Raw genomic sequence first — 12,314 nt, forward strand, 5'->3', positions numbered from 1 at the left:
CTCCCGGACTCCAGTTCTTCGACAGACAGGAAGGCAGAGCTCGGCTGACTCAAACTTCATTCTCTAGTCCCAAGATACCTCTGAAAATCCAGTCTTCCCCCATCTTCAGATGATTAACTTCTTCCAATGAGAGTCTGATTCATTAGCAGTTTGTTGAAGTTCTTGCCATCACATTGCTGGGTACATTTCCAGCAGTGTAAATGGTTCATAAAGAAATGTCTCGCACACACCACACCTCTTTGTGGCAAACACACAGCAAGACTGGGTCAGAATTGCGGCAGCGGCCCTGCTTTGCAGGTCTGGGGGATCTTCCCCTAATAAGTGCTAGCACCTCACTTAATCCACACCACCACTGAGACAGACTGTGTGTGGTAAAGATGAAGAAACAGATTTAGGGAGGTTCAGGAACTGTCCAAGCCCGCCCTTTCAGTGGGCAGTGGGAATGCTGTTGAATCCAGACCCAAGCTGGTAACTATGCACCTAATTTGGCTAGCAGGGTTGGGGGCACTTAGTATGGGTTAAGCACTGTGCTAACTGCTTCATCTCATCTAACTCTTCCGCACTGCCCAATACTGCCTCACTAAACCCTTGATTCCTCTGCTCACAATGGCCAGGGGTCAAGAGTCAGCCATGTGGACATCACAGGTCTGCCTTGCACCCGGGTGCCAGAAAGTTAAAGCCCAATGCAATAGCACAATCTGCCAAAGTCCTCAAAGGCAAGCATTTGACCACAGCAACACAGCCAGGCTTCTAAGTTGTATTTTCTAAGTTTATTTTTAGTTATTTGCTTTTACAGTCCTCTGCAGCAGGGTTTGCTAAAGTGGATCAACAGCAAAGCCCCCAAGTCGGTTCAGCTTCTGACAGCGAAGACAAGAGACTCAACAAGTAACAGAGGAAACTCTGGCCCCAGAAGCCAGGCATCTGACCACATCTGCAGGTGGAAACCAAGGCCCCAAACTGCACAGAGCCGCGGGGGCATGTTTTTCAGAGCAGGCGGAATTTTGGACCCATGCTGAACATCTTACGGTGTAAACAGAGGGACTGCTAAACAAGCCTAGATGAGCGCTGCCAGGTTCACACACTGTGCTGCTCCGCCGGCCTCCATTCACAATGGCTTACCCACGGAAGAAAAACACCATCGCCCCTGGCAGAAGGTCTAAAGTTGGCTTGTTATCCTCTCCGAATTCATAATACAAAAAGTTAGAAGTGGCTAAAATGCAGGCAACAATACCAAAATATTTTTATAAAAACAATGGAAATGAGAAAGAAGCTTATTAAATACATTCATTTTGACTTTGTTCCTTTATCAAAATACTCAGAAGTAACCAACATTACTGCGGACTGCTGCGGTTCTTATAAGGGGTACAATGTTTGAGCACCATTTATGTGAATACAGTCAAGGCATTTTTCAATCTGTAAATGAAAGCTCCTAAAATTAAGTATAAAATATTGTTTTGAAGTTCAGAATTAAGCTCAAGTACTTCTGCTTACTGGGAGAACTGCCAAGTCCACTGCCAAGACTGTGGACATTTTAAGCCCTGTGTCCCTTCCTTGTACTGATCCATGTTATGGCAGTTTCATTTCTGACCCAAACTTATACCAAACAAATCAATGAGATTAATTGAGAAAACACAGTGTCCTCCTCCATTAATGCTACTGAATACTATTAAAAAGCATTCAAAATGCTTAAACAAACTGGTGGCCATGAGATCTGGGACCAGATACACATCATAAATGATGTATTGATATAACATTTCAATACAATTAATGTATGTGTTTCTAGACTTAATAACCACTCTATGTATTTCCATTATACATACCAAAACCCATTCCACCATTCCGGGTAGTAGATTTCAATATACCCTGAAAAAAATACAATACATGGGGCCAGACACGGTAGCTCAGGCCTGTCATCTCAGCACTTTGGGAGGCCAAAGGAGGTGGATCACCTGAGGCCAGGAGCTCGAGACCAGCCTGGCTAACATGGTGAAACCCCATCTCTACTAAAAATACAAAAATTAGCTGGGAGTGGTGGTGCATGCCTGTAATCCCAGCTATTCGGGAGGCTGAGGCCGGAGAATTGCTTGAACCAGGAGGCAAAAGTTGCAGTGAGCTGAGCTCGCACCACTGCACTCCAGCCTGGGCAACAGAGCAAGTCTCCATCTCAAAAAATATATCATACAATACATGGGACAGTTCACCTCCACCATCCCAGAATACTGCTGAGTTCCAAGCTGCGAGGACACATGCACATAAAGGTATGCTGTGACTGCAGACCAACATGTATGCACACACATGCACGTGCACACACACAGACACACCCCTTCTGGTCATGGGCAAGCCCTCCTCACACCTACTGCCAGTGACTTACAGGAAAAGCCAGAGGGGACAGGCTGTCAAAACAGTTTAGTTTTGTTCATGGCTCCAAGTTATAAACTGAATTACAAAAACATTAGTAATCAGTTGCCTGTGTCTTTCCTCACACATTCACTAAGCCACTGTTCTGTTCAACGTGGCACTGGCTCTCTGGTCTTTCCATCCTCTTAGATGATGTCACAAATGAGGTTTCCCAAGACAGTTAAGCATTAAAATATATACTTCTGTTAAATAAGGGACTTAAATTTTAGAAATAGGAATTTGTAAACTGTATACACGTAAGGCTTTCCATTCATTCAGATTTTTATTCTTCTATAATTTAAGCACAGGAGGTTTGTCTGGCATCTGTGGTTTTGTTCTTGAATGGCATTTTAACATTTATTCTAGAATGAGTTTCTTCTTCTTACAGTTCCTTGGATCACTTTTAAATTATTTGATATTGTGCCCTGCCTTTGCTAAACTATTTGGGAATTCTATGTATTTCTCATACACTTCACACACACTGAGGGCTTTCTTTTTAAGTACTCACAGATCTCACATAAAGGCATTTCTTTTTCTGCATGTCTACAAGTTAGATTCCCCAAGGGTTTATGCTTCTGGCTTTCAAAGGGGAGTACCTGCAAAGTACTGCTTAAGAAAAAGAGATAAGAAAATGATCCAACTGTACTTTAGTGTCTGAAGAAGACACATTCAGGAAGTCTATGGAAGTCCTACGTAGATGCCGAGATGGCAGGAGTGCTGTATCATTAAAGGTGATTCAGCACTCCAGAGCCTCTCTCTCAAAGATCTTCAGAAAGTAGCTAACTCTTAGGTAAAACAGCACATTGGGAAAAGAAGGAGGACACGATGAATAACAACACAGGATGAATAACAAAAACAAAGACCTAGTACATAAAAACTCACAAAGGCTTTTCCCAACAGAGGTGTTAACAATTCATGTGGCTTGAGATTTTTACCTGATAAGCTCCAAAAGTGGAGGGGAAAAAAATAAAACATACCAAAGCAATGTCTGTTCTCCTTAAGCAAAGAAAATCTTATCAGACACTAACTGAATATATAATAGAGTAACAAAAGTGTAAGTCGCTATATAAAGAAAAAAGGATTCATCCTGTTCTGTGCATTGAAAACATTTTCATCCACTCTGTATTCTAAGGAAGAGGAACTGCAAACACTTTCAATCAAATCCAGGCCCAAATCATCAGTTAGAGACCATGTATTACTGGTTTCTTGTTCTCTAATGTGACTATCATTGTTCCTCCTGGATGGGTAAAATCAACAGATGTATACGCAGAAGCAGCTCAGGATGTAAGGAGGGGAATCTGAAAATGTTCTGGAAAAGCAATGTTAATTCCATGAAGCATAACACAGGGAAATTATTTCAGGTTTAAATGCACCTTAAATGAGCTCACAGGTATAAAAGTCATGCTTGCAAAAGATGGGAGATAACTTTTCTGCCAATACACAAGGTCCAAAACTCCTAAACTCTTGCAAGAAACTCTGGGATAGAAACTTAGGCATAGTCTAGTTCCTACTATATTCCTTTCTTCTAGAACACCTTATCATTTTGAAGACTGCTCTAAGTGGAACATCCTCCTGAATCCATTTAATCTCCATTCAATTTCTAATCTGCTGATGTCACCTGACCAGCTCAAGACCAAGAATGAGAAATGGAACTCAGATTCTGGGCAACTGAAGCTGCATATTTATTTTTAAAGTTGGTCAATCATTTCTATTTCCTGAAGTACTGTATCTTTGAAAACTTTGCTTCTCTAACGCCATGATCCCACTAAACCTAAACAAGAGCCTGACAGATTCTGACAAGGCCCTCAGACAGAAAGCCACATAAAAGAAACACATTATTTTGCCCAGAAATCCAATTCAAGTTCACGAAGATAAGAACATTTTTAAAATGCAAGGATAGATGACTATCATTAACATGAGTATTCTTAAAATTCAATGACATATATGAACTAATGGTCAGATTCAATGTACCTGAAGGGCACAGATCCCTACTGCTATGTATGTACAATCTGAATGTTTCGAGTTGTGCTTTAAAAAATATCAGAAATGAATGGTAAGCATTTCCTGCTGTAAAATCCCATATACTACAATGAAAAATCAAAGCCAGTAAGAAGTCATTATTACTTTAATTTGGCTTCTAGGTACCTTCTTATTCAAGGCACAATTGCATTTCACAGTGAAAAACACGAAGCCTCTCCAATGTATTCACACACATTTAGAGCAGAATTTGATTCCGACACTCTGATCAATAAACATTTAGCAAAATGTGGTGAATATTACTGATGAGGTAATGGGAGAAAGCTAAAGTAACAGTCTGAATAGTTTTGTGCATCCTGAGTTTTCTTAACTAAGACTTTATTTTTAATTAAAAACAAAATTTACATTTTCAAAAAAGGTTTGCCTCAAAAAAAAAAAAAAAAGATAGCTTCTAAACTATATTAAATTGAACCAAATAAAGATTTTAATTATTATAAAACAAAGCTCAGTACTTCAGGGAAACACCACCTCCACGCACGTCGAGCCAATTCACAGGCTGCCGGTAGAATCCTAAACAGTGATGTCTCCGGTTCCTGTGAACACCATCTGCAGTCCACACCCCTTGAGGACAATTCAGGCCATAAGGCAGACCATGCTCAGCAGAGCTGCCCCTTCACCACCCCATCCACCACCCTTAGACTGACTGGGCAGGTGATGGCTCGTAGCCAGGAAGGCTGCCTCCCTCAGGCTTCCCAAAACCAATCAAGGGCATACGTGGCTCAGCCACACTTTTGTACTCATATTTCTACATGCTTCTGCTTAAATACTCATGAAAAATTTTAAGATGGTTTGCTGTCACTCAACCCCTGCCCCAGATGGGTTACACAGATCTGGCAATGGACACACCCTTCAACACAGCATGAAAAGAGCACAGGAAAACTCAGCTCCAGCTAAGCCCTACCTCAAAGTAATTTGGCCTTGGGTCCCTACTCTGAAAATAGGTGGATACAAACTGTCTGGCTATAAAATCGTGAATCTATGGAACTGTAGAGTAATTAAAGTTTCCAACACTAAACCAGAAAGGCAAGTAGTGTCTGTCCACACTGATGGGGCACCACCTGCACCAAGCCCCAGACTTCAGTGTGCTGGGGGTATCAGACACCTGTCATAGTCACAAGGAGCAAGAAGTTCTAGGTTCCCTCACTACTCCCTCCTATGGCTCCTCCAGTCTTCAAAAATGCCTTGAAATAACCCACTTTGGGACCTGATTCTTAATCTACTGCAAAACAATCTGCCTAAAATAGGCTTAATTAAGATCCAAGTCCAAACCATTGCTCTTCCCTTCATAAGAAGGAGAAGATAAGATTACCAGAGGTTGTCATGACTATGCCAGTAACAGATCCATCCCAGAATTATACCTCTTAAAGCAGACTGTTAGAGGCCCCCTTAGTGCAGTGGGCAGCACGTCAGTCTCATAACCTCAAGGTCCTGAGTTAAAGCAGACTGTATAGGGAGATCTATAGAAACCCATTACTACTAGAGAAGAAAAAAAAATATTGTCTTTAAAAAATGAGAAAAATCAGTTTACCATTAGACAGAGTTTTGATTTGAGATATAAAGAACATATTCCTCTCCAAAACTGAGTTTCCTCTGACACAAAAGTATTTGCCTTCTGGAGAAGATATGGTTTGCACCATCAAACAGGTGTGCTCAGAAGGCCCCCACTGAAATATATGGCATCATAGATGAGGGGAAAGACTTGGTTAATTTCTCTTATCAAAAGCTAGTCTTCAGGACATCCTGTCCAACTTGGATCCCAGGGGCCCAAGGGTTCTTCTCAGTGATTGTTCTTAGAGACCCCCAAGCCTGCAGCCCAAGCCCAGGAGCCACCTGTGCATCTTTGCCACGTCGCCAGGCTGTCAGGAGCATGCATCTCTCATAGACTGGTCTCCTCACACACTCTGACGGGGATGTTATAGTGCCGATCGTCCTCGGCAATGAGCGTTACCACTGGCCAGTCCTTGGGTGGGTCGGTGGGGTAGATTGTGATGAATTCTTCCGTGTTGTACTTGGAGAGCCGGTACACCTGGATGGTGTGGCGCACAGCATAGGCAAGAAGGAACATTTCAACCTGGGAAGAAGAACAAATGGGTATTCTGAGGAAGATCACACTGAAAGATGTGGCTTAACACCATGTTCCACCCATTATCCCACAGTGCAAAGCAATGGTGAAGCCACAACCTTTTTTCCTCCTGCTTTGGGCCCAGCCCCCATCCTTTTCTACTAAAAAAAAAAAGGCAGAATGAAGAACGGATCATATGTCTGATAAGGGTCCTGTATCCAGAATAAAGAACTCTTACAACAATTAACACAACAAAAAACCAAATAACCATCTTAAAAATTAGGCAAAGGATCTGAACAGACACCTTTCTCCAAAGAAGATATACAACTGACCAAGAACTGACCATGGAAAGATGCTCAACACTGTGAGTCATCAGAGAAATCCAAATCCAACTACAATGAGATAGTGCCTCACACCCACTAGAATGACTATAACCAATAAGATGATAATGGGGAGTGGCTGCTTCATGAGCACAGGGTTTTCTTTGGGGGTGACATGTTTTAGAACTTCATACAGGTGGTGGTCACTGGCAGTGTACTAAATGTCAATGAGATGTACACTTTAAAATGGTCAATTTTATATTACATGAACTTCACCCCAATAAAAAAAAGTCAGAAGTGTTGGTGAAGATATGGTGAAACAGGACACTGATATACTGCTGGTGGGAATGCAAAATGGTGCAGCTGCTTTGCAAACAGTCTGGCAGTTCCTCAAAATGTTAAAGAATTACCATATGACCCAGCAATTCCACTTCTCGGTGTATACCCAAGAGAACTAAAAACATATGTTCACATAAAAAAATTATACATGAATATTCATAGCAGGGTTATTTACAGAACTAAAAAGTAGAAACAATCCAAATACCCATCAAACTATTGAACAGATGAATGAAATGTGATCCATCCATACAATGGGATATTACTTATCAATAAAAAGTAATGAAGTACTAATACATGGTACAATATGGATGAAATCTTAAAAACCATTATGCTAAATCAAAGAGCCATACACAAAAGACCACATATTATATGATTCCATTCATATGAAATGTCCAGAATAGGTAAACCCATTGAGACAGAAAGTAGATTAGTGGCTGCCTAAAGTTAGAAGACAAAGTGGTTACTAATGGGCATGGGGTTTCTTTTGACAAAATGCTCTAAAATTAGACTGTAGCGATGGCTGCAAAACTTTAAAAGAATGAACTTTATGGTATATATACTTCAAAAAAGAAATTGAAAATATCTTATTAAAAAAAAAAAGAATGAACTTACCATCACAGCAGACCTTATAGGGTCTCGGAAAAGACTAACTTTAGTCTAATATGCAAACCATCCTCTATAAGCCTTTTGACTGCAAGGTACTTGCTATGTATGGTTCAGGAGACATAAGTAACCCACATTATGAGTACAGATAACTTTTTAAAGTAACTATCATCAGCCCTGCCTGACCGAGCAGTGACCATCAGTCTACACTCCTTCCTACATACTTGGCAATAAGAAGAAGTGCTTCACACTCCAGGACAGCTCAGAATGGAACCTAACTCAGCTCTCTAATCCTTGCAGTATCTGTCCTGGCACTTGGTCCTTTTTAGAAAAAAGCTGGTACAAGAGTCAATTATGTAAGTAGGAGGGTGGCACTTTGATGAACAGCCTTAATGCTACTTTAGTGGTTGACTATTCCACTAAAAAAAACCTCATTAAGACTTTTTAGGAAAATGAACACATCAAAGATAGCACAAGGTGTGGTGACTCAACTATACTGGCTTAGAGATAGTACTGCACTGGGTTTCTGTGTAAAACTCCACACTTACCTGTAAAAGATCCAAGAGCAGGCTGAACTCTACTGGCTAAGGTGACTCCATTTCTCTTTTTAATGCAGCTACAGTTGTCAAGATTAAACAAGATCCTTCGAACGGCTATTCCAAGTACTTCATTTATTTGTAGCCTCCCAGAGCCAAGAGTACTAATCCCATCCACCCCTCTGAAGAATAAAGCCCAGGTGGAGATAATGGTGGTGACTGTAAAGTACGTCCACAATTCTTTGCTACTCCTCACTCCAAAAGGTGGAACCAAATTCCCCTCCTGAGAGTGGAATGCATTAAGTAACTTGTTTCTAAAAAGTAGAAAACAGTAACAGTGTGTGACATTCCAGATTAGGTCACAAAAGGCATTTTGGCTTCTTTCTTGCTCTCTGCTTAGGTCACTCTGAGAAGCCAGCTGCCATGTTGTAAGGACACTCAAGCAGCCCTGTGAAGGCCTATGTGTGAGGAACTGAACCCTCCTACTACCTACCAGTATGGAACTGAAGCCTCCTGCCCACAGCCATGTGAGTGAACAACATTGGAAGCAGATCTTCCAGCTCCAGCCAAGCCTTCAGATGACTGCAGCCCTGAACATACAACTGCATGAAATACTGAGCCAGAACCATCCAACTAAGCTGCCCCTGAATTTCTAACCTACAAAAACTATGACATCAAGTTTGATCGCTAAAGCTGCTTTATTTTGGGGTAATACATGCTCAAAAGCATAACTTACCTGTTCAAGACCACCAGTGTGTCCCACCTGGTTGAGGTGGTTCCTCAGAAGCTGTCCCGGGTCATTCGATGTGTCCCGAGCAAACAGAAGCACAGAGAAAAACGGTACTTCCTTTCCTTTCTCTTTATCATTATATAGTTCAATGGCTCTGTTTAGCATTAGAAATTTTACAGCTTCATAGAGGCTATATTCCTCCTCCTCGTTTGTGAATAGTTCATCACAAGCTATCTGTCTTGCTTCAGCAGTTCTCATTTCAGCCAAGCCTGCCCACTACAATAAGAAAGTTAAGTAATAATTAGAATTTTTGTTCTAAAAATCCCTGGTATAGTACCATACTACGAGCACAAAATTATTTTTAAAAAGTGACCATGGGTTACTTACCAATGCTCACAATATTCAGGTTTCCAGATTAAAAAATGGTACACTTTAAAGCACACAAACTCCTTATTCAGCTTTTTCTCCCATTAATTTGAAAGAAAAATACAATGCAGTAAGAAGCACTGAGGCTGTGGAAATTTTTACTCCCTTAACCTCCCAGGCAATGAGATTGAACCAGCCAATCAGAGACACTTACAGAAGAGCTAACACACGTGTGTGAAGCCTGTGTGTGAAGCTGTGAAGGCCAGCTACAATTACAAGGAGCTCACAGGAGGGTTAGCACCCAGAAACACAAAGCCAACCCTCCAAAATGGAAGAGAGGCAAGGAAGAGCCTAGGGGCTCCTGAATAACAATTTACTAAACTTATCCCTCTAACCTCAAAAATATATATGAACTTCAAATGAATAAATCCATTCAGGAAACTCTTACTGACTCCGGATTAAGAATAAAGTCATGTGTTAGGTATTCAGTGAATATAGGCAAACTCTTTAAAAAAGAAAACCTATAAATTTATGTGTTTTTAAGTTACAGTGAGTGAGAATAAGAGATGCCAACATAAATACCATTCCTTATGAATAAACAATAACTAGTGCCCCTCTCAAACACCATTATGGATTTTAAATCCAAGAGTGAATTTTAATGGTAATGACTGCATAGAATTCCCTCTAATATTTGGGCTGAAGGCTGGTACATGTTTGTCTATATCTCATATTTTCCAAACTAGACCAAGTTGCCAATCATGGACATGGCTCTAGAGTCAGTTGGGATGGAATCAAGGCTTCACCACAGAGCAGCTGGTGGCTTTTGCAGGGCATTTAACTGAGCTCCTGGCCTCAGTTTCCTCATCTAAAAAACAGGAATGACCACAGCAACACCACCTTCATAGTCGTGAGAATTAAGTAACACATGAAATTTTAGTCTGGAGCCTGGCATAGAAGTGTTAGGAATGCTGGCTCAGATTATTAGTGAGTAATTTTAATCTTATTGAAAATTGGCGCCACTCAAGCATTCCCAAAAATGAGGGTCTAATTATAGTAGAAACACCTAATAAAGCAGAAATAGCAATTTCACAAGACCTTAAAAAAATGAAAACGAAATTATGACCTGTGGTTGCACTGAAGGGCCCTCTCGTTCACTCCCACAGGGCTAGAGCCCTGCCCTCAACCTTCCACTAACCCAAGGACTGAGGAACACAAAATCCTGCGTTCTAGTCCAACAGGTAACAAGAATGGTATTTCCCTCTTCCCTTCTCTGGCTCCCATTTCTTTATAGTAGAAGAAAGATAAAACTACTGGACTTTCTTTGACAGTATATTTTCCAGTAAACATTTCTTATCTTTCTAAGCAAAAACTAGGTTCCAAGAAGTCAGGGCCCTCAGTTCACTAACTCAATAAAGCACTAAATGAACACCTATTATGTGCCAGGCACAGGGTGTCAAGGAATGCACAGGACAGTCTCTCGTGGAGCTGAAAGTCTAATGGGAGCAGCAGACCATATGTGAGTAAAGAAATCACTGCTTGAAACATGCTAGGAAGGACCTTGAAAAGTCCATGTTTGACCCCCTCTCTACCTGACCACCCTCCACTGACACCCTGGCACAAGTGACAGGCCCTCAATCAGGGTTCTTGGTCAGAAGAGCTCCAAGCTGCTCAATGCAGGCAAGCTAGGGGTCATGTAAGCCACTGTGCAGGCAGGACATCCAACCCAGAGGAGACAGTGGAAAGCCACAGAAAGGTACAATTTTAAAGACCAAATCAATAGGAATCAGAAGACCAAGTTCTCCCTACAATTCTGTTTCAGAAAAACTCTCAGGACAGTTTTCTAAAGACAAGTTACTAAATCTACTAACTGGAAAATCACTGAGAAAGAAAATAAGTCTGATAAATATGGGCAGAATCTTAAAACATGAACATAATTGGAAAGAATAAATGTGAATTACTAATGATAGTAGTATAAGAAATAGGAACCAAATGATATTCTTGAAACATAAATATGACTTGGAACAAAGACTATATTTGTTAAGGTTTCCTTTTAAGAAAGTTAAACACTTCATTATTTGATACCCTAGTACATGGCATCTGCTCTAAGAATATATAAAGTCGGTACTTCCCATTTTACCAAAGCCCTCGTGGGAAAAGTTTGAGTTCATTTAAAACCATTTTGCCTAAAAATCAGCCAAGAGCATCTGAAAATCCACTGAGTGAAGACTAAAAACTGGTCTTCTGGGGCAAGCAGGAACGAGAGCTTCACCCTTATCAGACAGGACACTACAGGTTCCAAACCTTCTTCCTCAGCAGAGTAAGGGACTCTTTAATTTTATCAACCAGGTCCTCGTTCTTCCCATCAAATTTCAGTCCAAGTTTCCATTGCTTGATCCAGCTGTATTTGCTTATGAGTTTTTCTGGTAACTACAACATCGAGAAACAAAGAGATAAAGAGGTGTTAACATTCCAAGAAATCCACCACACGATCCAAGCTGTAAGATACCACAAAGTCTATAAAACCTACCTTTGTTTCCAGAATTAATCCTGCAAATCTGTCATGTGGGTTTAGGATGGAGGACCTAAATCTAGAAGTCAGGAACTTAGAAAGTACCATCCTGAGGAGGGCTGCTGGAGTGAAATGGTGCTTTTGGTTGAGATGCCAAAGCACAATCTGCCTTGCAGGACTCCAACCACGGCCAGGACATTCCACAGCAGTTGTACAGATGAGCTAAGGCCATGCCCACAGCATGTCCTCACACCAACCACCTTCAGGCTACAGGACTCACTGCAGCCTCTCAACCACCACCTAACACATGGCTCAGGACAGTGCTTCTGAGCATGTGAGAAGGTCCAGGGTGAAGCCAAACCTGCTCCTTTCCCAATAAGAAAAATAAAACCTAGTTTCTGGTATTTACAAAATC

The 12,314-nt window shown here is 41.1% G+C and overlaps 1 protein-coding gene across 1 annotated transcript in view; it reads right to left on the minus strand.

Moving 5' to 3' along the window:
• Positions 1–754: 754 nt before the first annotated feature.
• The window catches only part of OTULIN (OTU deubiquitinase with linear linkage specificity), a 37,509-nt gene continuing 25,949 nt past the window's right edge, over positions 755–12,314 (minus strand). Inside the window, exons 5-7 of the mRNA XM_007961243.3 lie at positions 11,692–11,817; positions 9,031–9,300; positions 755–6,505 (exon numbers count right to left, since the gene is read on the minus strand). Of these exons, the coding sequence (XP_007959434.2) occupies positions 6,311–6,505; positions 9,031–9,300; positions 11,692–11,817 (591 nt within the window). The 3' untranslated portion in view covers positions 755–6,310. The remainder of the gene's footprint in view (positions 6,506–9,030; positions 9,301–11,691; positions 11,818–12,314) is intronic.

Source organism: Chlorocebus sabaeus, chromosome 4 (assembly GCF_047675955.1).
Source record: "Chlorocebus sabaeus isolate Y175 chromosome 4, mChlSab1.0.hap1, whole genome shotgun sequence".
Classification (NCBI taxonomy): Eukaryota; Metazoa; Chordata; class Mammalia; order Primates; family Cercopithecidae; genus Chlorocebus; species Chlorocebus sabaeus.